The 27,794-nt window shown below is 42.2% G+C and overlaps 1 protein-coding gene and 1 long non-coding RNA gene across 5 annotated transcripts; one reads left to right on the forward strand and one right to left on the reverse strand.

The window, feature by feature from the left end:
* The first annotated feature begins 52 nt into the window (after positions 1–52).
* Positions 53–27,788, forward strand: SH2D1A (SH2 domain containing 1A). 2 transcript variants are annotated; one of them, XM_064426807.1, is made up of 5 exons: positions 53–266; positions 12,347–12,619; positions 24,405–24,468; positions 26,785–26,920; positions 27,278–27,788. In XM_064426807.1, exons 2-5 carry the CDS (start codon positions 12,483–12,485, stop codon positions 27,316–27,318), a joined length of 378 nt encoding a protein of 125 aa, XP_064282877.1. In that variant the 5' UTR covers positions 53–266; positions 12,347–12,482; the 3' UTR covers positions 27,319–27,788. The 2 variants fall into 2 exon arrangements, with proteins under 2 accessions (XP_064282877.1, XP_064282878.1); XM_064426808.1 differs by lacking the exon at positions 53–266 and adding an exon at positions 12,181–12,240.
* Positions 2,979–12,451, reverse strand: LOC135304438 (uncharacterized). Of its 3 annotated transcripts, XR_010365828.1 has the most exons (5): positions 12,312–12,451; positions 10,821–10,948; positions 10,039–10,498; positions 4,545–6,150; positions 2,979–3,708 (listed from the first exon to the last, which is right to left on the reverse strand). It is a non-coding gene; the product is annotated as an uncharacterized LOC135304438 (long non-coding RNA). The 3 variants fall into 3 exon arrangements; XR_010365826.1 differs by having other exon boundaries at positions 10,039–10,948; XR_010365827.1 differs by having other exon boundaries at positions 4,545–4,688; positions 10,039–10,948; positions 12,312–12,450.
* Positions 27,789–27,794: the final 6 nt, after the last annotated feature.

Here is a 27,794-nt window from a genome sequence, read left to right on the forward strand (position 1 = left end):
TTTTTAATAGGGAGAACTAGAGAAAACAATGGTTCCTGAGCTCTGCCCCCCCTGTCCTGCCTCTGCCCAGCCTGACTGCCTCTCCCACAGTGGAACATGTGGCCTGTCATGGGGGAGCCCCAGGGAACATGAACACAGTGACAAAATGCAGCGTTGCCACCAGTTCAGATGGACCAGGAGCTTTATTGGAGGACTGACTTTATTTCTTACAGCTGTTGGGAGGTTTCTGTTCCTTTGAAGCTGAGGAGAGCACAGCGGTGTGGGAGGTAATGTTCAGTGTGGGGAAGAGGGACAGAGGAAAAGCAGTCTGCACTACCAGGGAAAATGCGCCGAAGGGAAGGAAACAAATCTTGCCTGTGGGTGATAAAAAGATAGATGCACATTATAGACTAGTGGGGGCTATTTTCTGGAGAAATGGTGATCTCTACTAGCAGGTGAGTGGGATTGCAGTGCTAAAGACTCATTGCATTGTTCCCAATGCTGCTCTAGGCTTAGGTAATTTCACACTTTCTCACTTTCTCTATGAAGAAATAATCTGCTGAACGAGTTTTACTTGCGTATAATTTTCAATGAATATAATTCAAAAAGGTTTCAGTAAAACAGTTCTTTACCCCTTGAAGGAAACTGAGAAGTAGGAGGTCAAAAATTAGTGATCTAGTTTCATATTATTAGATTTCCCCTAATCAAGGCAACAGCAAATATATTGCATTAATAGAGCACCAACTGTGTAGAACAAATGGATTATGATTTTTTTAATGGTGTTGCTATAAATACTTTGTCCCTACCTAGATTTGCCATTGGAAGTGAAGTATGACATTGTAACACATGTAAAGAAAGCACATAACCATATCTGCATAAACTTTTAACTTTTTGTGACTGATTAGGAATATGGGGACTTGTTATAAAGCCTTGGTTCTTTCTTCTTGAAAATTAAGGCAGAAGAATGTGTTCCAGATGCTGAATTGGAGGGGGTTTCAAACTTGTGGTTATACTGTTACTAGTTGGGGGGTCATTTATATATCCTTACAAATGAAAGATGAGGCTTGTTACAGGGGGTAAAACTGATAAGAAAGGAATGGGTTAAATCTGTGATACTCCATGAAATTATCTGACTTCAAATATCTGGGAGTTAAGAGAAACATTTCCACTGGTGTGTAGTCAAGACATGGCTTAGTAAAGGAAAAAGAATATTTTTTTTTCAGTGACTGTCCCCTCTTTCTATGAAATGTAGCATGTGTAGAATTCACTAATTTCTTGCCATTTATTAGTTTTTCCATTTTTTCACTCAGTATTTATTTCATTCAGTAGTTTTTCAGTTAAAGTATGTACATGTTATCATAGAATATAGAACTTAAGTTTGCTGAAATTTTTGAAAAAACAAAGGAAATTTTGGAAAAGTTATGAAAATAGAATGCCCTAAAGTCTGCCAGATTTATTCTATTGTCTCTCAGAAATTTTAGGTGAAAATATTGCAGGAAGAATAGTAAAGAAAGTGTTTCAACAACACAAGAAGGAAAATATTTAATGAAATATTTATGTAAAAAACTAATTAAATGAAACTAAAATCAGAATTGTATTTTACTTTAAAGTTTGCAATGCAATATCTGGGTGGGGGAAAACCCCTTCATATTTGGTGAGAAGCTCTCTAAGGTAGGAAAAGAATTCAGGTCAGAGATTTCTGCCTGCCAAACAAGAGAAGGAAATTGAAGTCAAACACCTACATTTAGCAGCACAGAATGATGTGCCTTTGCTCTCCTGGCACCAGTGAGGTCCCCAAGTGTCCCACTGCCACTGGATTGCCCCAGACCAGCGGGCTGGGGTCTCCCTGGAGGGCTGGAGGCTCTCTCAGGGCAGGGTTACTGCAACCTGCTAACTTAAGTTGTTCCTGAGTACATTCATTCCTCTGAATGCAAAGCCCTGATGTTTTGGGTTTTTTTTTGACAACCCTGAATGTGCTTATGAATAGTTCATAGTAAAAGCTTCCACGGAGAATATAAAAAGCAATTAAATCTTAATGGGCTGATGTTTACATTTTTTGAACTACAGGTTGGAAAGCCTGAGTGCAAATTGTTCCGACACAGCTAATGTTTTTGCTGTGAGGGGATTTGTGATAAGCACCGGGCAAAAAAAAATGTATCTAACCAATCTAGTCTCTCATTTTTCCATACACATTTTCTTGTACATCTAGAAGTGAGGGATTTCAGTGGTATTTTAGGTGACAGTTCCCTCAGCAAAATGCCTGTAAGTACCTGCAGATTTAAGGTCCCAGGGAGAGGGGAATGAGGTCTCACCCAGGCAGGGAGGTCAGGATGAAAATGCTGTCCCCAAACACCATCAGGGTATTAGAACCATCCCCATGCGAGCCATGATGACTACATACAAATAAAACATGACTCAAGTACTCAAAGTACTTTATGGTTGCTTTTAAGGAGCCAGTCCTGCAGAGGCAGCAGCCTCAGGGGAGGTTTCTACCCAGGCTGGGACTTGGGACCCACCTACACAGACCTGCTACCAGCCTTTCATGGGTATGTTATGCCAAGTCAAGCAGCAGGTTTCAGCTCCAAATGAAACTTCCCTTTTGACACGGAGGAGGATGATATTTTTAGTGCTTTTAGCTTTTTCCGCTCCCTACTGGCCTTTGCCATTTCAAATTTTTTTACCCACAGGCCAAGAGACACATCACAGGAGGCAAAGGTGAGGCTTCCCTTTCAGCCTTGAACACTGTGTGTCTTTGTGCCTGACACAGTTTTATTTATCTTAAATACAGTAGTAAGCCACCACAAAATCACAGAATATCCTGGGCTGGAAGGGTCTCACAAAGATCATCGAGTCCAATTTCTGGCTTTGCAGGGGACACCATGAATTTGAGAGTGTGTTCCAAATACTTCTTGAGCTCTGACAGGTTTGTAACCCATGAAATCTTCCTTATCTTGTCCTTCTGGCTCACCTTGCCTCTGATGGAGGGCTCAGCCATGCCTGGGACAAGGCTTCCCAGCCAGCAGGGCTGCCAAGGCATGCCAGCCAAGGGGAATGCATTCCAGCAGGCCCTTGCCATGCTGGATCTCAGAGGGTACAGACTGAAAGCAGTGACGCAGAGTTATGTGGATCCTCTGCATCACCCAGACTTCATCTGCTTAGCTTCTAACCTTTGGAAAAGCCTCATCTGCCTCAGGGAATGGCCTTAAATGCACAGAGCTGTGACAGTGATACAAGGAGTAAGAGTCTCTTGTGGCACGTAAATGTTGTTGTCTTGGCCAGCTCAATTTCTTTTGCTCTTTTCTCTCAATGTATTTGAGTCTGTAATCAATAGTGAAATTAAAAGGACGTGGGTTTAGTCCACCCACAGACTTTCACTGCCCTGCTTGGGGATACCAGATCTGCAGTGTTCTCCTAATCTGTGCTCGAATGCTGAGTAGTCCTTGCCTAAAGATTGCTGCTCTCCAAAAAACCCCAAGTTTCCTGTTGTCTGTCAAGAGAAGTTTCACTGGCTCATGCTCTCATTACAAGCAGGGCAGCTCTGCTGTTGATTTCAGTCAGAACAGGATTGGAACTACTGTCATCTTAGTATCTGTGTAGGTTATGAGCAGATGGTATTGCCTGACATTGAGTCCAATGCAAGGTTTCTGGCTTGGGCTGAAGCAAAATAACTCTGTTGCAGTCTTTCATTAATGAGGAAAGATAACATTTAGTGAGGACATTTTTCCGGATCTGCCAGAAAAAAGAAAATAAATTTAATAAACATAGCTATTTTAAAATTAATAAGCTTCACATGCATGTGTGTGTATGTGTATACATGAACACATCTGTTCTGGGTTTTTTGGTTTTGGGTTTTTTTGTACAGAAATATAATTTTTCTTATTGCTGAAGTCTATGATGTAGGCCAGAAAAGCAAGCTGTGCCCAAAATACTACGGCAAAACTTTCCAAGAACTATTAGTATAACCAGAATACATTTGTTTTTTTTTTCCCTTATTGAGATTGTGTCTGGTTTGGTGACAGCCTGGTATGTGAAGCAAGCATGCAATGAGGGCCACAGTTAGTGTGGTATCTACATAAAATACTCAGTGCAAGTATGTGTGTGTATTTCTCTGTGCTGAGACCAATAGAATATCACCACAATAGTTTTTAAACAACTCATGAAATGAAAAATCTCAGTGCAATGATGGAATACCCGCTAGGCTGTACTGAACTATGTTCAAACAATTAGTTTAAACTTGGTTAATAAACAGCCAAAATCTTAACCCCCCATCCATATATTTTCCCTTTGTGCTATTACAGGTAGACTTATGATTGGAATCTCAAAACATTAGAAACTCTAGCTGGACAAAGAAATGTGCACAGAGCACATTTTTATTTTGCCATGACCAATGTTTGGTTTCAGGGGAAGCAGTTTGTGCATCACCACAAATTGATAGTATGGGATGATGGGGTGAGAACCACCATAAAAGAAACCTGGATTACACCATAAACTGCTCCCGCTGGGATCAACTGGTACATTCTGAATTCTGCAGTTATGAACCTTCAGCACAGTGTCATTTGCCTCACCTCACAGCTGGGTACTGGGAAGGAGACACTTCATTATAGGCTGGCAGTTCCTAACAGAAAAGCAGGTCAGGACATGCTGCCAGGGCGGCAGAGACTCCTCTGCTCCTTGTGTGCATCACTGGCACCAAGAGAAACATCTGGGCACTGGTGAAATAGATATCAGGTAAAATAAAAATACACAGAAGGACTGCAAAAACAGCTTTGCCCTGTGAATTTTCAGAGTTCACCAAAGCTTATTAGAAAAAAACAAAACAAAATACTTGAGAGGCGACTTGACTGCAGGGAATAAACACTTACACAGGGGAAAAAATAGTGGGTGTCAAAGAGCTTTTTGACTTAGCTCTGAAAAGTGTAATGAGATCCAATGGATGGAGTCTGGAGCCAGACACATTCAAATTGGAAACATGACCTACATTTTTAATGGTGAGTGTGCTTAGCCATTGGAACAAAGTACTCACAAAGTGGTGGATTCTCTCCTCTTGATGGCCTCAAATCAAGACTAGGTGCCTTACTGGGAGATAAGCTTTAGTCAAAAATAGTTATGCTTTAGTCAAACACATGTTACAGGGCTCGATATAGAGGTAATTGGGAAAATGTAATGGTCTGTGGCATCCAGGAGGTCAGACCAGATGGTGTAATGATCCCTTCTGGCCTCAAACTCAATGAATCTCAGAATGAATATAAATGCTATCATCTGGATCTGCATTTGAAATAATTGCAGGCAGAGATTAGACACGCAATTGCATATGGTTCAGAACTGATAAAACTTTCCTCCCCTCCAGAACAAAGGCCCTTATTTATGCCTAATTACATGGTGCTGTTGTAATTCAGGTAAATTAGAAACTCAGATGCCATGTCAGCAAATCAACTTGAACTTCTGTGTGTGTGTGGTGTGGAGATCTAGTTTCTAAAGCTGAATATCCAACTGCAGACTTGCTCGCACAGGAATGTATCCAGGCAGAGCTCCTGTGTGGACCTTTGCTTCACCCTGAGAGTACCCTGATGTGATTTAGCCCTGTCAACTTTGAAGTTAGTTCAGCTAAATCATAAAGACATGGAGGTTCTGGGCTTCAAAGCAGCTGGATGCCTAATGCTGATGACTGCCCGCGCATTGCTGAATTTTACGGGAAAGAGTTGTTGAAAGAGTAATAGCAAAAACTAAAAAGGTTCAAGTTTCTCTGAGTAGATTTTCTTATGCTGATATTATCACAAACAGCATCTCTGCTTGGCAATGCACATACACCTGCAAAATAGCCCGCTCTTGCATTGCTTCTGCAGAAAGAAGATATAAGAAATATTAACTGGCAAAAGAAACCGCGTTAAAACACAGATGACTTTTAATATGAATTTCACCTATATTATGTAGCTTTCAATTTTAGTGTTATCTCACTCACAAAGCATTCAAAACAACTGCGCAGGTAAGCAGTGAGGCTATGCAGAGGAAATAATATTGTTAAAGTTCAGTGAAATGTCGTCATTTATGGTATTGTGGGCATTTACCTGTGCTCAGAAGACAAATGTTGATGAGTTTCATTCATAAAGGTCCATAACCTTTTGCATTCTCAGTTCTTCTCCACAATGAGTTCTGACCAATGGCACCAAACACCTAATTCCAGGTGATGAGAAAGTTCATTTTTTCAAGTTCTCAGCACCATAGGGAAATTCTTACAGTAGCTAATGTGCACTTGAGTACTGAATATTCTGAGGTAATGAGGTTTTTCCCTAGGCTACAAATTTAATTTAAAGGGGCAAAAGCCTGGATCTGCGACCACTCCCATAACTACCGTGCTCACCATTAAATTGTGTCCTCAAGTGCCATGTCCACACATTTTTTTAACACTTCCAGGGATGGTGACTCCACCATTTCCCTGGGCAGTCTGTTCCAATGCTTGGCCATCCTTTCCATGTAAAAAAGTTTTCCTAATATCTAATTTAGTTCTCCCCTGGTGCAGCTTGAGGCCATTCCTCTCATCCTGTCACTTGTTACCTGGGAAAAGAGACTGACCCTCACCTTCCATCACCATCCTTTTGGGGCATTGTAAGAGAACAAGAGGCCCCCTCCTTTTCTTTAGGCCAAACACAGGTTGGCCTTTCTCAATATGAACAATGTGTGTGTTCCAGAATATAAAGCTGGAATCCACGCCTATATCCAAACTCTATTTATTATAACAAGCATCCATTTCTGCCCCCTTTTTCTCAAGCAGCACACATAGAATATGATGACTAACATGGAGGCTGTATAAATACATGCTTATCTGTGAATTTTAAGCCACAAGTTCTTTGTATTCTCCTTCTGCATTGATGCCCAGCTAATTACACATTTCCTAATTGTAGCCTGCTTTTCTCAACCTCTTTCATTTCAGCTCAAAAAGGAAACATGATAATGGTGACTCTGGAGATACTCTAAAATAACCAATGTTTTTCTAAATCTCAGCATTATTTTCTTATGTGAATAGCGAATATCTCTCTGCAGATACTATTCTGTACTGTTTTGAATATTTTTTCAGATTATACTAAAAATGAAAGTGACATGAAATAGTGAAAATCATATTTAAACTTAGCTGTGTTTTAATGTGTCATTTTACCAATTAGATATTTTGTCAAAAACTTTACAAAAGCTCCCGGTTTTGAAGGTGCATTTTTCCTGTATTTCTACAGGGATGGCATTTGTGGTAACACTGTTGTATCAGCAAAACTACCAATGCAGATATTTTCCTTTTTGTCTTGCTTTATAGCCCTTTATACAAGGCCTTTCTATAACAGTTCTGCAGTAGCATTAATTTCATAAAGGTCTTGAAGGTCATTCTTATTTTCAGTCAAATAACAATAACCAAGAATTTTAATGATGCTCTTGCATTAGTGTTATAATATTCAGAATTGTTATAAAATTCAACAATGTATGAAAATGTCATTGCTAGGGATGAATGAAGCAGCTCCTTTGAAAATGAAAATCAGCCTAAATCTTTCAAAAGGTGTTAAAAAAACTTCAGGTAATTTCATTTTCTTTCTCCCTTCTGCCACTTCTCAGGTACTTCTACAAGTTCCGGCACCTGAAATATCATCATAATTGATTTTTCTAGACAAAGGAAGTGCTTACAGCTAATTATCTAAACTTAAGTACAGCATTTGGTACAGCGCCATGTGGGAAATTATTACCTAAAAAGGGGAGATAAAGACAGAAATGAAAAAGTGAGTAAGAATGTGAGGGTAGGAGGAGATCAGTACTGAGAGAAAGTAGTGAGGCTTCTCAAACATCAGTCTTGGGCCTAGTAATATTTAACATTTTTAATTAATGATGATCCCATAAAAAATAAGTGTGTGCTAATGGAAGTTACCAGTGGCATACGGGAGGCAGGCACTGTCACTGCAAAGACAAATAACACTCTCATTTAGGAAGAGCTGAGTGACCTTGAGAGTAGGATAAATTAGACAAAATTCAGAAGGATTTGAGTGCCAGTTCATGCATCTGGGTTTTGTTAATCAGGTTTATACTATACCTGCATGCTCATAGGTAAGAAACTACTGAGGAAGGGAATGCACAGGCCATACAAATTTGGCTATTTTCACCAGGGTAATGAAACACCTGTAATGGTGTATGAGGGAAGTGTTAGAAATCAGCCAGGACGGTGCACAGTATTCACAAATTATTTGCTTCAGTTTTTGGAAACTATGGAAAAAGATGATTAGGGTGACCATGGAAAGGAGAGCCTGCAGTGCAGAGGAATTTGGCAAAATGAATGCTGAGGGAGGCCTCTATAAATACCACATGGGCATAAGCTCTAGGAAGAGAAAACATCTATTTAAACTGAAGGACAACATTGGCACAAGAACAAATGAGCATAAATTGGCCATGAATAAATTTAGGATAGGAACTGGAAGCAGGTTTCCAAACAACAGAACAGCAATGTTCTGCAATTGCTTTCCAGTGAGAGCAGTGGAAACAACAACAAATCCCAAGCTACTTTTAAGATGGACTTAAATGAGTTTCTGAAGGGTATTACATGATGTGTTTGGCTAAGATAGCAGAGAAGTAGACTTGATGACCCAAGAGGTCTAAGCAGTCCTATCTGCCTGAGCCTGTTTTTCATGACCAAATACTTCAGAACACTTATAACTACTTCCTTTCCTTCATGTATTTTTTAGATAAATTTTTTATAGCATATTGCAGGGATTGCTAGCTGGACTGATTTAGGAAAGGCACAAAACAGTGGTGTCCAAAATACTCTGAATACTCTCCAAACAAAACAAGTGTGCAGTGTCTTACAGGGCAGTGCTTGGGTGCTTAAAGAAATCACCATTTTCTGTGGAAGGTGATGGGGTCATAATCCCAACAGGAGCAGCATCCCTTTGAGTCTCAATTCTCTCTCATTTCCCTATGCTCCCAACCTGCTGCTCTATTTTGCATTCTCAGCCCCATGGCACAGATGCAGCAGTGTGAAATAGGATGGCAATCAATGCTTTAGATCCACAAGAATAAATGGATGAAACCTGGAGCAGTCAGTGTGAGTCTGACTGGATGCCAAACTGCAGTGAAGATGGCTTGTTTGGGGGCATTCCTCCAGCCTCACTAGTGTGGTACAGAGCTGTGTTAGCATGTCATGATTTATCTTCTTTCAGCCCAAGAAGCCGCTATATCCTTTGGTTTAGTTTATCCTGCTTGGTGCTGTTATGGTCTGGTTTTACAGTTATTAGAAAAGCCTCTGCCTGAATTAAGGTGCAAATGAGACCATATGCCAAAGTCAACAGTATTGATTTTAAATAGTAAATATGAGAGAGAGAGAGAGAGAGAGGGAGAGTGAAAGGAAGAAAAGAAATAGAGAAGAGGGGGAGGGAACGAGAGAAAGACAGTGACAGAGACAGAATAAAGACAATATCCAAAGACTCCATGATCCAAAGACTCCATGGATCCCAATGATGTTCTGTTGATCCTCTCCAGGTGGCCTTCTTGGTGGTGAGGATCCCCTGAAAAGCAGAGTATCCAATGGAATAATATATGCTCAGGCCTGGTGGGAATGCCCAGGTACCTCCCCCCAGGGTGGGGGGCAGTTTGGTGATGTCTTGCAACAGACTCTGGGTCTGCCACATCACTTGATGTCACCTGCAATGCTGTGGTGCAAAGGCTCAGGAATGAGTCTGGGGAGCACTTTGGGAGGTGTTTGATGGATTATGACACCCCCTCAGCTGCCTCCCACGTGGATGTCCCATGCATGTGGCCTGTGGGGTTGGGGATTTCACAGCTGGGCCTATTTGTGTAAGGGAGGATGGATGTTCAGTGCCTCTGACCAGAGGTTATGCCACGCACAAAAAACCTCCTTCCCCCACCCTCAGTTGTGGGAGGGTCTGTGTAAACCTGGCCTCTGTGGGCTGTGGTCTCCCCCACCCCAAACACGGCCAGAGGTGATTCTCAGCACAGCTGCTGGGCTTGGATTTCTTGTGGATGCATTCTTCTCTCTCAGCCTGAGATTACTGACCAATAGTGTCCCCTTTATCTTACCTACGTGTCTTAACTCAGGGTCCAAAGCTCCAGTCAGGTATCTTCTGGGAGGGGTGGGCTTCTGTGCTTGTGGCTTCTTTATACAGTTTTTGCTATAATGGGCAAAACCCCTTCATAACAATGTTTAAGGCATGAACCATTTCAGTCCCTGGCAGGTGCCTCAGTGTTACTGTCCCTTGTTCCCAAACACGGCATTTCCATGATTTCTTAAAGGCTGCAATTCCCCTAGTCAGTGGGGCAGTAAAGGGATTTGTATGGAAGCCTGGGGTTGAGATTCAGCAGCTGGACTTTATAGATTTCTTAACCAGACTAGCAAAGTTGTGTGTTTACAGCTGTTTTACAGTAATAGATGCTTCTTCATCCAAGTGCTGGAGAATGCAGGTTGGCTGGGTGAGGTGGTGACTCCACATTAGGACAGGATCTCACAGTGAAAAGTTTTATGATTTTCTTTAGTTGAAATCTGATGAGACAATGAAATCTGCAGAATTAAATGATTCTGGCTGGTTTTCCTCTCCAGCTAATTACACACATACTTTTTCTGAAATCAGCTATTAATATTGAGAATAGGTTAAGAAATGGGAAAGTTGGATGAAATCCCCAAGAGCACAGGTAGTTTGGAAAATGAGAAGAAATAGGCAGCAGCTTTACAGCTTGTTGCCGTCCACATTAATCAGATTTGCAGTAGGCAGCAACTACTTTATGTGCAAATACTTTAACAACTGGTTTAAAAACCAACCAGGATGCCTGAGTCCCCAGGTTCACGTAAAGGGGGTAATGAATACCTGCATAATGAGATAGAAAGGCCATAAACTCAGTGGTGGGAGTTTTTGGTCTCTCTTCAGCAGGGGTTTCTGCAGCTTTCTCAGCCTCTCAGTGCCAGCCACGGAGGCAGTCACTTGCCAGGCTCTCCCTGTGGGGAAAGAGGCTCTTGGTCTCCAAACACTGCAGCTTTGCCACCAGTGACTTTGTGCAGTGGCCCATGCATGAGGTACCCTGTGACTCTCACATCAGAAATGCCCATCCCTCAAAAGGAAAAACTAAAGCTTGAAAAAAATATTTCCAAGGAAAAACTATATTGAAGATCAAAAAGTAAAGACATGCACTGTGAAATGGTTGAGAAAAAACCCTTTGATTGATTGAGTTAAAAAGAGCAGCCATTATTTTTGCTATTTTTAAATTTCATTTCTGTTCCTGAACTGTGTGTATCTTAAAAAGCTATTTTTTCACCTATCCTTAGCTTCAACAAGGACACAGCATCTGTGAGCAGCTGGATGAAATTATTTAATTCTGTCCTGTCCTGCTAGTAAACTCAATTTAAAAGCAATCAATCATAACCACAACCCATACTTATGCTATATTTTACTGACTTCTTGCTCACGCACACAGGTGTGGGAAGGTGGATCTTGGAGAGAGGGTGGCAGCCTCATGCCAGGGATGAATTTAGCCCTGAGCTTGCTGCAGCCCCATGGTGGCCATAACTACAGGGAAACATGCTCACTTTTTCCATGGGTGGAAATATCTGTGGGGCACATTGACAGTTTGTTTGCAAACAGCTGTGCATGTGGGAGCATTCAGCTGACAAGTACACTGAGGAACTGTCTTCAGCCACAGCAGGTGAAGAGAAATGGCTCTTTCAGACATGGCTCGGGATTTTGGATGCCAGCTCATGCCCCACATGAAGGCAGCATTGGCATCCAGGAAGATGTGAGCCTTTTGTGTGCCAAGGCTGTTGCCTGCCTCCAAGTAAGAGTAATGACCACCCCGACATTAGCCGTGATTAAACAGCAGCAAAGGCTTTGAGAACAGCCCCTGGTGAGGTGAATGAGCTGGGGCTGGTGTGTGGGGCACTGGAGCAGCTGGTGTGGAGCAGGGGCTGTGCTTGCACCCGCAGCCTGAGGCGTGTGCTCTGCTGGGACAGTGACACTGAGGTCAGCTGACCTCCTCTAGTCTCATCCCTGGGGATTTTAAAAACTAGAGGTTAAAGAAAAATAAATTCCCTCCTTGGAGTAATAATCGCCTTTGGTTAACAGCAGCAGAGGGACGTGCCTGGCACAGCTGCTGACAGCAGAGCCCTGGTCCTGCCCGCCCTGTCCCAGCCAGTGGCCCCTGGCCATCGTGTGCCTCACCAGGCCAGTCCTGCTGAGCAGCAGCCACATGGCCAGAGTGGATGTGCAATGACACCTCTGCAGGAGGGCTGTGAGGGTGCGAGGATGTTATAGCTTACGTAAAAGAAAGACAGAAAGGGGCATAGGAAAAAAAAAAAAAAACCTCACAAAAATTCTGTGTTCGTTCCTCACTCTTCCCTCAGTGCTGTCTCACTTCAGAGGTGTGAACACATCCTGTTTACATCTGCCACCCAGACGGGAGGCTGAGGGAGCCCACGGCTGAGGCACAGGGGGAAGCGCCAGGCACGGGAGAGCGGCGGCAGCGGGACAGGCCCTGGCATGGACACAGTGCCCGTGTACCACGGGGCCATCACCCGAGAGGCTGGGGAGAAGCTGCTGCTGGCGGCGGGCACGGACGGCAGCTACCTGCTGCGGGACAGCGAGAGCATCCCGGGGGTCTACTGCCTCTGCGTGCTGTGAGTGCGGGCCGGGGCAGCGGGGCCGGGAGAGCGGGGCCGGGAGAGCGGGGCCGGCTGGGCCTGGCCGGGGCAGCGGGGCCGGGGCAGCGGGGCCGGGGCAGCGGGGCCGGTGCAGCGGGGCCGGGGCAGCGGGGCTGGCTGGGGCTGGCCGGGGCAGCGGGCCGGGAGAGCTGGGCTGGCCCCAGGCTGGGGCAGCGGGGCTGACAGGGCTGCTCAGCTGATTGCCGACAGTCCCCCCCACAATACGGGGTATCCCCACAACAAAATATGTTCTAGTGTTACCATGTGCTTACGTGAGTGAGACTTTGGGCTCCTTCACCTTAAGATAAAGGGGTGCAATAAGTGGTGTGGGGTCCCTTGCAAAGCAAAGAGGAGCAGGTTTTGCCTTGCAGAGCCCACGCTTCCCACAGACAAAAAACCACGAAGAGAAAGCAGGCAGGCACATGGTGAGGATAAGCAAGGTGCCATGGAGAAATGCCAGGTGACTTGGCTCAGGATGGTGTGTATTGCCTTTTTACACTGGATAACACTTGCTTTCTGCCTGTGTTCTTCTGCTTCCCTGGTGTGCCCATGGTGTGCTCAGCAGCATCCCCAGTGACCCTGTCATTGGGAAAGGTAACACCGAGTGCTGCCATCCACAACGTGCCTTTGTTCAGGATGCTCTCAGTCCCACAAGCTTGTGGCTTGTCCCACAGCCACGAGGCTTGGAGCAAACTGCGTGTAATGCACATGAAATTGTGATGGTAACAAACTAGGTGATAATGTTTCATCAGATAGGGTGAAAAGGGAGAGATCTGATGGCATGATCTGTCAGAGAGAGAGTAAAGGTTCCCCTGGGAGAGCTGGGGGAGTTTATATTCATAGGACCTCATTTTAATGAGGAAACTTAATTACCCTACTGCTGGCAAAATTCTTGGAAGTCCTGGTGACACTGTACTGTTGCATCAGAAGAACAAAGATGACACTTATGCCGTACTTCAGTAGGAGAAGGAACGCTAGAGAAAACCCTTTAGGTCCAGCATGAAATCAGCTTACATAAGGAACTCGGGTACCTGGCAAAAAAAAACCACAAGGGGAAGAAGGGTCCTAAGTCAGGTTTTCCCCAAATCCCTTGAATACATTTTTGACACAGTATTTAAGTAAGCTCTGGGTGAGCATTGTTATCCTCCTGTTATAGACCAGAAAATGAAAACATGCAAGAAGGTTACAGACGATCCAGAAATACACAACACTCTTCTCAGGGAAAGTCCCTGTGGCAGAGAATGTATTTTTTCTTCTCTCATGAAATCAGGTGAACCAAGTTAGGTGCTCCTGCTAACAAATACCTTAACAGTGAGCTGAAAAATGGGAAATAATAAGCACCTTGAGTTAAATGAAAATGGAATGGACATAGCAAGAGGTAAGGAGTGCTATGATTCCTGTGATGGGAATAGGCAATAAAAGCAGAATCTCTTTAATATAACTATCAGAGGAAATGGGGATATACCACCCTTACACTCAGAAGTCATTCAGTGCAGGTGGAACACTAAGGCATTAGAGAAAGGGTCAGGAAGAGTGTTGCAATGCTGAATAAGACAGAGAATACTAGAATTAGTCCACCATCAGTCTACATCAGGATGTAGGTACTTGACAAGGTCTTTCAGTTGTACACTATCAGCTGAGATTTTCTGTATATTGATAGTAATTTATGCCCTTTGAAAGAAATTTCATTAATGAAATAAAATATAGAAAATGAAAATAGAAAGAAATTAAAGCTTTTCTAGCTGTGAAGCTCTGCAGTCTTTGGAGGAAAAGATAATTCAGTAACAAACAGACCAAATTGCTTCTAAAATTATGGGTCATACATGTTTCCATGGTATGTTGCATTGAAACGTATGTATGAAAAACAAAAGGGTAAAAGCAAAAAGCCAAAAATTAATGGTGAGTGTTCTGCAGGCTCAGAACATAGATCTTTAATGCTTATTCTATAAAGGAAATTTGAAACAGCATCTTGGATAAATCCAGATAAAATTTAAATGAAAATGTTATGATGAGTATGAACTGATACAGAAAGAAAGGTGGCTGAAAAATAGTGGAATTAAGCCCTGGTTCTAATACTTCTTAATAGTCAATTCAAATAATTGTGTAAGAAATAGCAGATATGGCAAAGAGCATGTCACACAGTAACTTGGAGACAGTTTTTATACCAGGAAAGTATCCCACACTGAGGTAGCAATGACAGTTTGAAGAAATGTGGATATAAACTAGGGAAGTGCTTTGACAGGCAAAGTTTGCCAAAGCAGAGCACTTTAGTGGAGAGACTGGAGGAGCAGGAAAAGAAGGTGTGACAGATGCAGATCTCTATTTGGTGGAGAATGCTAAGCCTGGCTTTGGCAAAGAAGCCAATGGACATCACCTGTCCAAATTCCAGTCTGAACATCTTGGGCAGAGATGGAACAGGTGACAAACATGCAAGTGCAGGGCAGCCCTGGTAAAAACTGAGGGAAGTGTGCAGTTGCTGTTTTCACTCTGTAAGAAGAAAAAAAAAGAATAAGTATATCTCTGCGTTTAAAAATACTTCATTCTAAATAAATCATGGAAATTATTAGGAATAACAAAGTTATTCAGCAGTTTACATTATGGCTCAGAATCCATGCTGAAGATCACTATAAGAATATATAGACATATGAAGATCAGACAAAAGGTGAATTTATGAGAAGTAATGAAGTGATCTTTGAAGCATGGCAAATAAAGCTGGTCAGCCATTAGATATACTGCAATAAGTATCACAGCTAAACAAAATATTTTTCATGTTTCCAATAGAAATTTCTACCAGGAGTGTATATCTTTTATACTGCTGGTAGCGTTTATATTGCCCTTAGAAATCAAAAAGAGAAAAGTAGTCCAGTTTTCCAAAATCAAGACATGTTCAGTCTGTCTTCTTTGCCCTCTCCCTCCACTTCCCTGGGGAAATAAAACAAACCAAAACAAACATAAAGTCCTACAGCTTCTAACCCTTTTTAGGGTTTCTTTTTCCATCACAGGGGAATTACAAGGCAAAATTCTGATTAGGGGAAAAGAAATATTTATCAAAAGAGCAATTAAGCATATATTTGGGTGACAGTGGTGTCATCTGCTTGAATTCACAGTAGTGGCTGCTCTGCACTTCCAGCTCCAGGTACTGTAATTGTCAAGCCCTGTGATTTCACTGCATGCTTATGCTCAATGTCTCCTTTTCCCAAGAAACTGCATAAATTTGTAATGCCACGATCACCACCACCTCCCCCTTGAGCACCTCCAAAAAGCCTTGACATATTTTGGCAGGCTTTGAGCTTCTTAAGGCACACAATGAGGACTGCAGTGTTCATGGTCAGGCTCATTCACCTTTTGCTTTTCCAATTAAAAAGCAGAGCCCTGACCTTTAAAAAGGAGAAGAGTCAAAGACTTCATGAATCCCTTGTGACTGACGCTGATTTTACAGGGCAAGCATAAAAAGAGACAGGTAGTAGCATAAAACCTGACCTATAGAGGTGGGTAACTGCAGCAGGCAGAACCCTGTTGGAGCATTCATCTAGAAAACTCTCTGCTTTCTCTCTTCTTTGTTTCTCCTGAGCTACTGATTTATCTCCCTTGAATGCCACTTTCCACTTTCTGAAGCTGGGATGTGCACATGGTGTGCCTGAAAGCCTTCAAAGAGACAATGAATATTTTCTTGGTGTGACTGCAGCAAAGCACAAAGGACCCACTTTCAAAAATATTTTAAGACCACAATTAAACTATGCATGGAAGAGTAGGAAGGTTTTGATTTGCAGTTGTATGCTCCGGGGCTCTTGCAAACAGAGGTGCTGCTTTCAGATTTTGGCAAAGATTTTAATACCAGATGCTCTCGGGTCTTCATTGTATGAATATCATTATTGAATTGATAACACCTACTTTAAGGATGTTGTGAATATGTCAACAAAGGTACCCAATCCTTTCCTGGAAATTTTTAGAGTTGCACTGAAAAGCAAGATTTTTGCTGTTTCTGAAAACTGGTCTAGAAGAAATACATATGCTTTATAAAACTTACACGTTTTACCCATAAACAAGTTAGACACTACACACAGTACACCAGGGTTTTAATATCAAGCCTGATTATTCCAGGGAGCTTTCTTTACTGGTCTGGTTTCCTCTCTGCTCAATGCCCCGTTTGACATTTTTAGCACACTCAGAAATCCTCTGTGTTCACAGCTCCTAATGAAGTCAATGGGGGACACGGGACACACTAATGGTGACGACTTTGAGGAGCAGCCTCTTCAGCCCTGCCTGAAAAATGTATAAAGAAAATGCCTGAGAGTGCCAAAAGCCCCATGATCCTTTACAGATATATGAGCACGCATGCAGAAACAAGCAGCTCATGCCTGAATTGGCAAAGATAAAGCATTTGTAGTTTGGGTTTTAAAATTCACATACTTGAAAATACTGAGAATGTTAGTAGTTGTTTCAGAGCTGTAAGTAAGACAAACATGACGTGCTTGTCAAACTGTATGTTCAGATGATTTGTTTGAAACCAGCCGTTTGTGTACTGTGCTGCATTAAATTTGTGGAGAATAATCAAAAGCTGGAATTGAAAGCTGTTTAGAGCTCTTGAAGCAACAGTAATGGCAACAGGGATAGGCTGCAGTCCTATCAGATTTTACGTTTGCTGTTTTTTCTGTCACTGTAACCACGGTGCACAAGTTCAAGGCAACGTGCTGAAACTTTCTGATGAGACAGATACATCAGCTGTACAGTACAAAGGTGTAATACAGGATCACAAGCCAGCTTCAGCTTAGCATTTCCTTTGTTTCCTATGTATTCTTTTTGATAGACATGACAGAATAATTGCATTTTTTATAACATGTACATAATCATCATCATCATCATCATCATTTAAGACATAATTTGAAACAAAAGAAGGAGCCCCTCAATTCAATATCACTGTTGCAAATATCACATGCTGTTTTCAGCACTGAAAAAAATCTTCTGTAGCACAATGGTAAATTTTACTGAGGTGAGTATTTTAGGTGCCTGCTAAGAGTGAGTGTTGTCTTTGCTGAGCATAACTTGGCTAATGACCTTCACATATTCCAGTGACTTTTCTTGGATAGGTAGACAGCCTGAATCATGGATTTGATTAAACTTAGTGGGAGGCTAAGTTATTGGCCTGCCATAAGGTAATATCATTCTATTTAGCATCCAGATTTGAATAAATTCTTACTTTATTCCTGAATTTCAGGAAATTCCTCTTTGAGGTATTGCTTTTGGCTGGAATCTTCTTGTACCAGACTGACACAGACCCTGCTCAGAAAGGCTGCATACTTGCTCTTTAGGTAAATCAGCAGCATTTCTTCAGATAGTTAGGAGTGTAAGTATAGTGGTAAAGATACTGACAATCTTCCAGAAATCTCTGCATACATTCAGAGCTATTGCACAAGACTTAACTTTCTCTTTTAAGCTTTTGTTAATTTCAGAAGAGAAAATCAAGGTAATGCATTCTTTAAATAATGCTATAGCATTACAGCAAGTTAATATGTATTACTCATGCGATATTTAGGGTAAATTTTTCCCACAAGAAGTGTTGATAAAGGAATCAGTGACAGAAATCAGTGACAGAAGTGTTCACGCAAGTGCTGCTGTGATTTAAGCTACAGTCACTCTGTTGGGCTTTTCAGATGTTGTAAACAGCAGTTTAACCCATTTTATTCACTCTTGCAGACATAAAGCACATGATCTCAATGTGAATGCTATTTCTTCAGCTTGAGTTAGCTGATGGGTGATAGTTTCTGAGTTGCTGTACTTAGCTGAGACCTAAATAAGAAGGGAATCAGGCTGTTTGTCAAACAGAAAATACAAATTCTAGGAGAGAGTGAGGAGAAGCTTGGAGGCTCCAAGGCACTGGTGTGTATTCCCCTAAATTCAGGAGTTTTGACTTTGTGGTGGCCATCTCCCTCCTTTGTAGCTCCTGTTGTGCCCATGCAACCACCCACATTCCCTGTCCAGGGCTGCCCACCAGGAAACTGCCTGAAGTTGGTGCCTCTGGGCATTCAGGAGCTGATCTGCACCTACATCAAACATCTGTGGTAGGGCAGAAGTGGCTCCAACCTGACCTCTCGTGCTCATCTGCTCCGTGCCATTGACCCCTGCTCTGGAGTCCCCCCGGAGCTCCCCAGCAGGGCTCCTGTCCAGAGCAGTGTGGTTCTCCTCTCCATAGCTTTAAGTGGTTTGCAAGCATTATCTTTGCTTGAGAGATGAAGAGTTTAACTGTTTCACAGAACAGAAAGGTGACACAGAAGGCCCAGGTCTGCAGTACCCTCTAGTTTTGGGCTCCCAGTGTAAGGGCCATGGGAAGGGATTCTGAGGCTACCAGTGTTAGTCTGCACAACTTGCTGATTTGCTTGCACTGCTGAGGTCTGTTTCCTTGTTTCATACAACTTTGGCTTCCAAAACACCCATCCAAAACACTGCCCCTGGTTGTTTTCTGCTGCTCCTAGACCAAGCCCCCTCATACTTTACCTCTGTATATCCCCTTCCTTACTCATTTAGTCTTTTTGTCAGGGGTTCAATGTTCATTGCTCTTTCCTTTCCCAGCTTGCATAGATATTGGTCCCCTTTCCTTCCACATCCATTCCACCTAATCCCAAACTTCCTGTCCAAGATGCCCAATTACGAAGTTACCTTCTGGTTTTTATCTCACTAATCTAGGCCTGGCAGCACACATACATTTGAGATCATGGACACTGCTTGGCTGAGTGCCCACAGTATAAGCAGCCCAGACATGGTGATGCTACAACTGCTGGCACCTCTAGAGGGTGCTTCTCTTGCAGCCTAGAGAGCCACTGCTGCTTTCAGAAAGTGCAAGAGTTGTACCTTCTTTCAAACAAATTTTATGTCTTACTCTGATAACTGGGCACCCCCTCCTTTGACAATTAGAAGATTCTTTTTTTTAACATGGGAAAAGCATTGTTTTGCCTGACATGTTCCCTTCTGCATTCTCCATCCCTACATAAGGGTGAGGCAAACTAAAGAAATTAAATTTCAGTCTGAAATGCTGAGATGTGGCAAAGTTATAAGAAACTGACTCTGGCAGCCTAATGCTCAGAACCACTGTTTGTAGGCTACACCATGGTCTCGTTCTTAAACTATGTTGTAAAGTGAAATTCCAAGGTAAGGTCAGGTTGTAAATGTACCAGGTAAGAAGAGGTGATTGACATAACACAATGACATCTGAAGAGAAAGATACATCCAGAGGTAGAAATTGATGTAATTTATTGCTGACATGACTCTCACTTGTCTCTCTGTCTTTCTCCCTTTTAATGTGTTCAGTTTTGGGCTCAGAAATGAATAAAAATTAGTTTCATAAAATTCCCCAACTGAGATGCAAAGTATTTGGAAATGATTTTAAAGTATACCATGCAGCTGAAATGTCATCATTAATTTTAATCTGCAGCATGCGTGTAATGTCCTCGGGCTATTTCAACGGTGCAGAAGATTGTAATCATTCACCTGTTAAAGTAAATGCAGCTTTAACAGGCCTGATCACAGCTAAAAAGCAGGAATGGAGAGGACAGGTAGACAGATGGTGTTTCAGTATGTCATCTGTGAACGATGCCTTGGTAACTCTTTGGGAGGAATTATCTGGCTATAAAGAAAAAAAAAGGCTGTAATATAAAGTGGACTGGTTCCTGTAATAGCAACTTTTTCTAGGTTTTCCTTTGACAAAGTTTTTCAAGAGAAAGTATTGAAACAGAGGCTGTGTTAGTGCAGTTCCCAGCGGGTATAACATATACTTCCTTATGGAGACAAAAAAAAAAAACTGAGATGTCACAAAAATGTCATTAGTGGTGACCAGATCACTCTTTCATAAGCGCTGTCTGGTATTGTCCTTACAGCAATGTCTCTTTTCTGCTTCCCTTCGCCAGCATTTTGGTATTTTTTGCCCATGATCAAAAATGTATAGAGGCTCATTCACCAAGATTTTAATTAATGATTGTTCTTGTCCCCTGAGCTTCACTGACAGGAGAGAGGAGCTTTGCTGTTGTGAGCGAGGCTGTGTCTGTCCTTGGGACCAGTGAAGGAACTGGGGAGCCCTTCAGTCAATCTTTACTTGGGTGTCATGAGCTGGTCCTCCTCCAAGATGTGTTGGTACATCAGTGTCACTGAGAATGCTCCCTGAGCTCACACCACATATAGGAACACTGTGTCTCTCTAGGAGCTTTTTTTTCTGCCCTGAAGAGAGTAAAATGTAGAAAATTGAGCTGTCCTCTTAGGTTAGCTGGAGAATTTCTCATTTCCTGAGACTTAAGCTTCAGTAAATGAACTTTTTCACCGGCTTTTTACCAGTGTTACATGCTTTACTCTTTGGAAGGTAATGTCCTCTGCAATCTCAATTTTAATTTGTGTATTTAATTTTTCTTTTAAGAAAAACACCTTGATCTTCCTTCAGCCCACACTGATCTTAGTTCATGTGAGATAGATTAAATCATAAAAACCTTTCCCATGGGAGACTTTTGCCCGTGTAGCAGTAAACTTCACCCAAAATCATATCACATGTAAATTGAAGGTAAAAAACTCTTTGAAGTGGTAATGAAGTAAGTACCTCCTGCACGACAGAAAGTTTTGATTAGATCACATTCATTGGGAGCGTACTTATCGGAAGAGCTGTGATTCATTTGGTGGAGACCAAGGTCCAAATGGAAAGTAGTTCAATGGGAAGACCTAGCTGTTCAACCTCTTAAAATGCACCTTCCTTCCTTTGTGCATTGCCTTTGAAGAGGCAGATGTGGATGTCCAGGTCATCATCTCCCATTTACACAGTGTCTTGCTTTTCTGGTGGCTTCAGAGCCAATAACAGATGATAATGTTGTGTTTTTCAACTTCAGCACAGTAAAATTCCTCAAACATTTCAGTCTTTCCTTCTCTGGGAAAAACATGAACATCTGCTGGGAGAGTGGAGAGCTCTCACTTGTCCTTCATGAGGCTGTGATAACAATGTCATTCTCTTCCCATTCTCCACACTGTGCTCAAAACATCCATCTTCTCAAATTCTTGTTCCTTTTTCAGAACTGCATGGGCTTTTAATCTGAACTATCCTTTGTGCTTTCCTTGTGCTCAGCTGAAATACTTTACAGTGTAATATTTTGAAAAATGCAGGATAGCTGCCTATCTTGTTTCTCACCATATTTCAATACCGAATATTATTTTATCTGACCTCTATTTTTCAATTCATTTTGCTTAGCAAACCTTTCTGGCATAGTGCTGAGAGCCAACAGACAGCTCAGAGTCAGAGCAGCACCACAGCCCCTCAACCTCTTCAACTCATGCAATTTCTTGTGTAGAGAAAACAATGAAAGAAACAACAAGTAGTGGCTTTCCGGACAACCATGCTATTTGTGGAAAAATCAGATTTTAAAGGGACTGAAGCAATTGTGAAAAAATTCTTTTGGGAAAACTAAGAATCAAGCAAGGGTAGTAGAGTCATAGAATCATAAAATGGCTTTGATTGGAAGGGACTTTAAACATCCTCTAGTTAATCTAATCATCTAGTTCCAACGTGCCCTGACATGGGCAGGGATGCCACCCACTAGACCAGGTTGCTCATATCCTTATGCACAGTGTAGTATTGAAAATAGAAGTCAAGAGAATGAGTTTTAGGTGTGTAGAATCATACTGGTGGATTTGAGACTTGAAATAAATCACTGTGGAAAAGGTTAAATACCCACTTCAAAGAGATGGAACAAAACGCCAGGACCTCTCTGGTATTTCCCAGTACATTATGGCCTGTAAAATCCTAATTTCAGTAACCATGTGTTGGCTGGTGTTCTACGTATTTAGGTACAGCAAAGCTCCTTGTGATTTAAAAGAAAAGATTCACATGAACATAATGTTATAAAAAGTTGATGAGACAGGCACACCTCTCAGTCTTTAAGAAGAGATGGTCTGACTGTCTGAGGGCCCTAAAGGGAGACACTGGATTCTCTGAACAAGAACATACATAATCTAGTGGCTTAGAGGAATGTGCTTTTATCCAACTGGGATAAAAGTTGTTTGAAATTGTCACTTCAAACACCACTGAGCATGGTGCTATGGCATGGACAGGAAAGCAGTTCCACATTCTTCCCTCCTCCTGCAGCAGGTTGTTCACATCTCTTCCCAAGGTCCAAATCCCTGATGGACTGTAGTTTGCTGGGGAAAAAAAGGTGGGGAAACCAGTGATGGCTCTTTTCCTCCTTGGGTTTCTATGAAGTGAGCGTGGCCAGCTGCTTTCCGTGTCTGTCTGGTGGCATACAGAAAGTCTGGGGAAAAGGCTCTCTTGGTAGACATGAAGAGGTGGATGAAGCTGTGCTGGGATTGTGGGGCAGTATCAGGCACATTCCCATACTTGGGAGAGGAGGGCAGTGTCTCAGCTGTGCACAGGGAGCTTGTCCCTGCAGCAGCCCGGATGGGAGGGACTGGCTTTGTGTCCTTCACCTCTTTGTCTAATCACAGTGGGAGTCAAGTGCTGGGGGCAGGGCTCACAAATTTCCACAGGCATTTTGCTCCCAATTTGCTGGGTTGTAGCAGAGTGCCAGCTCTTAACAACTTCCTTCTCGGGCAAATTATACCAGCCACCACTTTGCAAAGGTTGCTGTAATGACTTTTAAACAGGAATTTTTCCAGGAGCCATGACACAGATCATAAGTAATTGCAATCATATGATGTCTGTGTCATTGATGGTTTCTCATAGTTTGTAGTAACTGCTGTAATGCCATGCATAAGTGGAAAGAAAGACAGTATATTTCTGCTTTCTTAAGAATAAGAATTGATGGTCAAATAGGGAATGTCCTTAAAATCCTGCTGTGTATTCATGTAAATCTATGTAGTGTGAAATAGAAGCATAGAATCACAGAATATGCTGAGTTAGAAGGGACCCAGCAGGATCACTGAGTCCAGCTCCTGGCACAGCACAGGACACCCCAAGAATCACTTCATGTGCCTGAGAGCACAGTCCAAATGCTGCTTGAACTCAGCACAGTCTTTCTTATCTGATACCATGTAAATGAATGTTATACCCATGGAGCGTCTATTAATTGATTCTGAGTTAAATTTTTGGATATTAATGTAGCAATCTACCATGAAAATCATTCACTGAGTTAGGTTCATGAGAGAAGCTAGAGTGACTTTGGCATGAGTTGTGCCTTGTGTTATTAGTCTATGGCTCCTTATTCCCCAAAGACTCTGATTTTCAAAGGAGGAAGATTCCAGACTCGTATGTCTCTTTTATCAGTATTTGAAAGTTGGGAACGTATGGGCAAAGCAAAGAGTAATTGATTTAACTCCTTTTTGTGGGTATGGCTTTCCAAATAAATTACAGTAATGACTTTGCTTCTGTTAATATCTGCATTTAAATGAGTCACAGAACAGTAATGCTACCTGGCAATAATACACCTTCTCTTTTTGCAGGCAAAGTATTTCTGGTGTGTGTCAGTGAAAGGATGTCACTGAAAAAATGTAATAAAAATGCTGAGGAAGAAATAAAAGCAACGCCATTTAACCTAGAATAACTGAATAGTGCTAAACTAGATCCAGGTCAGACCAATCCCTCTCATCCCAAAAAAACCCAGTAGGTTTAACACTGCATCTAGCCAGTGGGTTTTTCAGCTACTAGAGCCTTTAGAGGTGAATTTATTTTTAAGGAGAGTTAGCAGATGAGCTAACTTTCACCTAACAGTGTAGTTCTTGTGAAAACTATCAGGAGAAATGAATAATAAATACCTGGTTGTTTTTTTTCCTTTTTTTCCCACAGGCATCAGGGTTATGTTTATACCTACAGAGTGTCCCAGACAGAAACTGGATCCTGGAGTGCTGAGGTGTGTACTTCTTCTTTCCCTTCTGAAAATTTCTACATCCTGTTTGATATAGATTATAGATTTAATGAAATATTTTCAAATTATTCATGTTTCTGCCTAGTCTGATTTTCATTGATGGTAATCGATCTAGAGTGCATCCATCAGTAAGATGTCTTGGTGCCACTTCTGACAGTCTAGAACTCATAAATTAATTCCCTGTTTCGTTTCAGCTGTTGAATAATGCAATAGTGCATCATTTTGCATCATTTAAAATGGCAAAAATATTGTGGTTTTATAATTTGACAAGCACAATCTGTTTCCTTCTATCCTATGTACCATCACTGTCAGAATACTAAATAAATAATTTTCAATGTACAGTGGTTTAATTCATTAATCCAGATTAATTCATCATTAATGCAAAATATAGCCAAAACCTGATATGAAATATATTTTTGCCTATCTGACAAGGGACTGGTAATTTGGTTGCAGAAAAACATTACTTGTAATGCAGACAACATTTAGGTTGACGAAATTGGGATGTTAATCTCCATCTATTTTATGATTCTTTTTGCTTTGGATGTACTCTGTGTATTAATTCATAATTAGCTTTCTGTTTGTATGTTAATGAACATTTACTTCAAATATTATATAATTTCTAGACAGGCATAATTCCTTGGCCATTACTGTATTAGAAATGATTTTGGAACACAAAACTGATTCTTGGGGTTACTCTGAAGAGATCAGGGGGTGGATATGACTGACATTACTGTGGAGTGGATAATTATCCATGTGACCCTTGGGAACAGTGCCCAGTAATTCTTTCTATAAGACATCAGGAGGTTGATGTAAGGGTTAGGATTTGTAGTGCCCAAGACAGAAGTTTTTCAGGACAGGGTGAGGGTGACAGTGCACCCATCATGCCAGGGTAAGCAATGGCATCTGTGGGAGGATTCCAGGACTCCAGGGACCCCCACCTGTGGAGGGTAATTCCCTGACTGAGGCTGCAGCCTCCTTTAGCCCCAGATGACAGCAGCTTCTGCAGTGAGGTTTTTCTGGTGGTATATAGACCTGCTACAATGTCTGGTCTTTACCTCCACTGGCACTCTATGTGTGGCTTTTGGGCTTTCCCTGGCTGTATTTTAGGCAAACCTTACCTGAATTTCACGCCCTAGGTGTGCTGAAGGCCCAGGCTTTGCCATACATCCTCTGCAGGAGAAGGTCCTAGCTACAGATCCGTGATACCAACTCTTCCCTTAAAGAACAGAAACCATTAAGTAAATGGTGCTAAGACCATGCTGGCTTCAGCTGTTAGATGCAGCAGCCTAGGTCCAACTGATCCTCACAGAGTGTGCCTGCAAGGCCAAAACAGACTCCAGAGGCAGCTGGTCTTTTCCTGTTTCTGCTTCCTTCCCTGTGGCTGGTTAGTCCGAGCAAGCTCAGGTCACACCCACCTTTCAAGGATGAGGCAGGGAATTTAAAACAGTGCTGGTGAAATCCCGGCCAGTGTGAAGACTCCAGCTGGTGCCAGGGAGGCTGGATTTAACTCACAGCTGCTGGGTGAGAGCAGTGTCCCTTGAGTGGGACTATGCTGGCAGGACCCATGCTTGTCCTCCTTTGACTTTGGTGAGGAGGAGTTATTATGCCCTGAAGAATTTAACACAAACATTGGATTTTTTATTAAAAGCACACATAATTTCATTTAATACTGTTTGAAAAGTTGCTAATATACAGACAGACTCTCACTTTTAATAAATAGGTAACATTTGGCTGCTGTCTTTGTGCAAGAAGTGGACAGGAATGAACACATAAGCCAGCATTGAATGCTCCAAGAAGGGTTTGCAAAGAGGCTGTGTCCTTGCTGGAATTTAGTGGTGTGAGGACTCCCTGTCTGTGGTGAGCCCAGGTTACTCTCTAGATTTTCTCACTGGTGTTTCTAGGATGAAACTATCTTCCTGATACAGGCTAGAAAGTTATTGGTAAGGATGTTAAATCACTGGCTGCAATAAGTGAGTCAGAAATAGCAAAGGGTCACTTGTAAGTCTGCCTAATTAGTGTGGTAGGTGAGTGTGGGAAATTAGTGTGGGTTTTTCTTGTAGTGATTAAGAATTTGTGCCTCTTCCACCTTTCTATCACCATGCTGCTGGGAACTGCTCATTGTAGGAAGGCTGGGGTGCCCTGGGGAAAGCAGAGAGCAGTGTGGTTCATTGACTCCCCTGGAACTGGCACATCAGGGCGTCCACATCCATGGCTGGCTCCTGCCCTGGGAGCTGTGTGCATTTCTGGGGACAAGGCCTGTGTGCCAGCACAGGTCTCACCTGTCCCCCTCTGGCTTTGCAGACAGCGCCTGGGGTCCCCCGGAGGCTCTTTCGGAAAGTGCACAACCTCATTTCGGCCTTCCAGAAACCCAACCAAGGCATTGTAACACCCCTGCAGAACCCAGTTGTCAACCACGTGAAAGCCAACTACTCCCCAGGTACTGGTGGGGGGAGGAAACCTTGACTGCAGCTGAGCAGAGCCCTCCACAGTGGCAGGGACAGAGTCTTAGATTTGTATATTTGACCTGAACTAGCCAACAGAGTGACATTGCCAAACATGTGCCCTAACTTGGCTGTCGTGTAATTTGAAATGCTGTCACTCAGGTGCTCATTACAGACAGGGCCTGTCAATATGATAAGAGAATGGATTTTGAATATGTATTCCTGGGTGCTAGGGCAGCAATGGCTGCCTTCCCTCACCACCACCACCCTTGCTCATGGAGGTAAGAGCCTTCTGGACTGTCCATTTTCTTACAGTGTTCATCTGTTCAAATATTTGTGATTATTTCTTTTAGGGAGGAATGAAGGCTATGACTTCCACCTGCAGCCATCATGAGGATGTCTCACCAAGTGTGACATAACCACATCTTCCAGCATCTCCTCTAATCTATGCTTTAAAACAGAATGGTGTATATGATAGTAAATACAACTCTGTGAGTTTTCTTGTAACATTTGCAGAAATGTGTATTTCATAGAATTTATTGCTCAAGATGTAGAAGTTTAGATTTCAGAGTACTTTGAGCTTAGGGTGGGATATTTTTTGGTTTTGTTTTGGTTTTTCCCAAGAGAGAATAAAAAAGCATGAACTGCTAAATATTTTATGTCTTTTTTTCCCCCATTGTACTGTCAAATAAAAATATTTTTCCCTTCAAGATCAGTTCTTAATTAATAATTAGTTATTAATTTTACATTGCTTAACTTTGGATCATGCTTTGCTTTGTTCTAGTTGGCATTTATGCAGAATTGGGCAAGTCCCCTTCTATAACCTTAGGAGACTTGTTTACATTAAAGTGTCCTTGCCTTGGATGGGCT

This window comes from Passer domesticus, chromosome 7, assembly GCF_036417665.1.
Source record: "Passer domesticus isolate bPasDom1 chromosome 7, bPasDom1.hap1, whole genome shotgun sequence".
Classification (NCBI taxonomy): Eukaryota; Metazoa; Chordata; class Aves; order Passeriformes; family Passeridae; genus Passer; species Passer domesticus.

Coding starts and splice junctions, on each gene's coding strand:
- SH2D1A (XM_064426807.1), top strand. CDS start 12,483: ATGGACACAGTGCCCGTGTACCACGGGGCCATCACCCGAGAGGCTGGG. Junction 12,620..24,404: donor GTCTACTGCCTCTGCGTGCT/GTGAGTGCGGGC, acceptor TTTTTCCCACAG/GCATCAGGGTTATGTTTATA. Junction 26,921..27,277: donor GAAAGCCAACTACTCCCCAG/GTACTGGTGGGG, acceptor TATTTCTTTTAG/GGAGGAATGAAGGCTATGAC.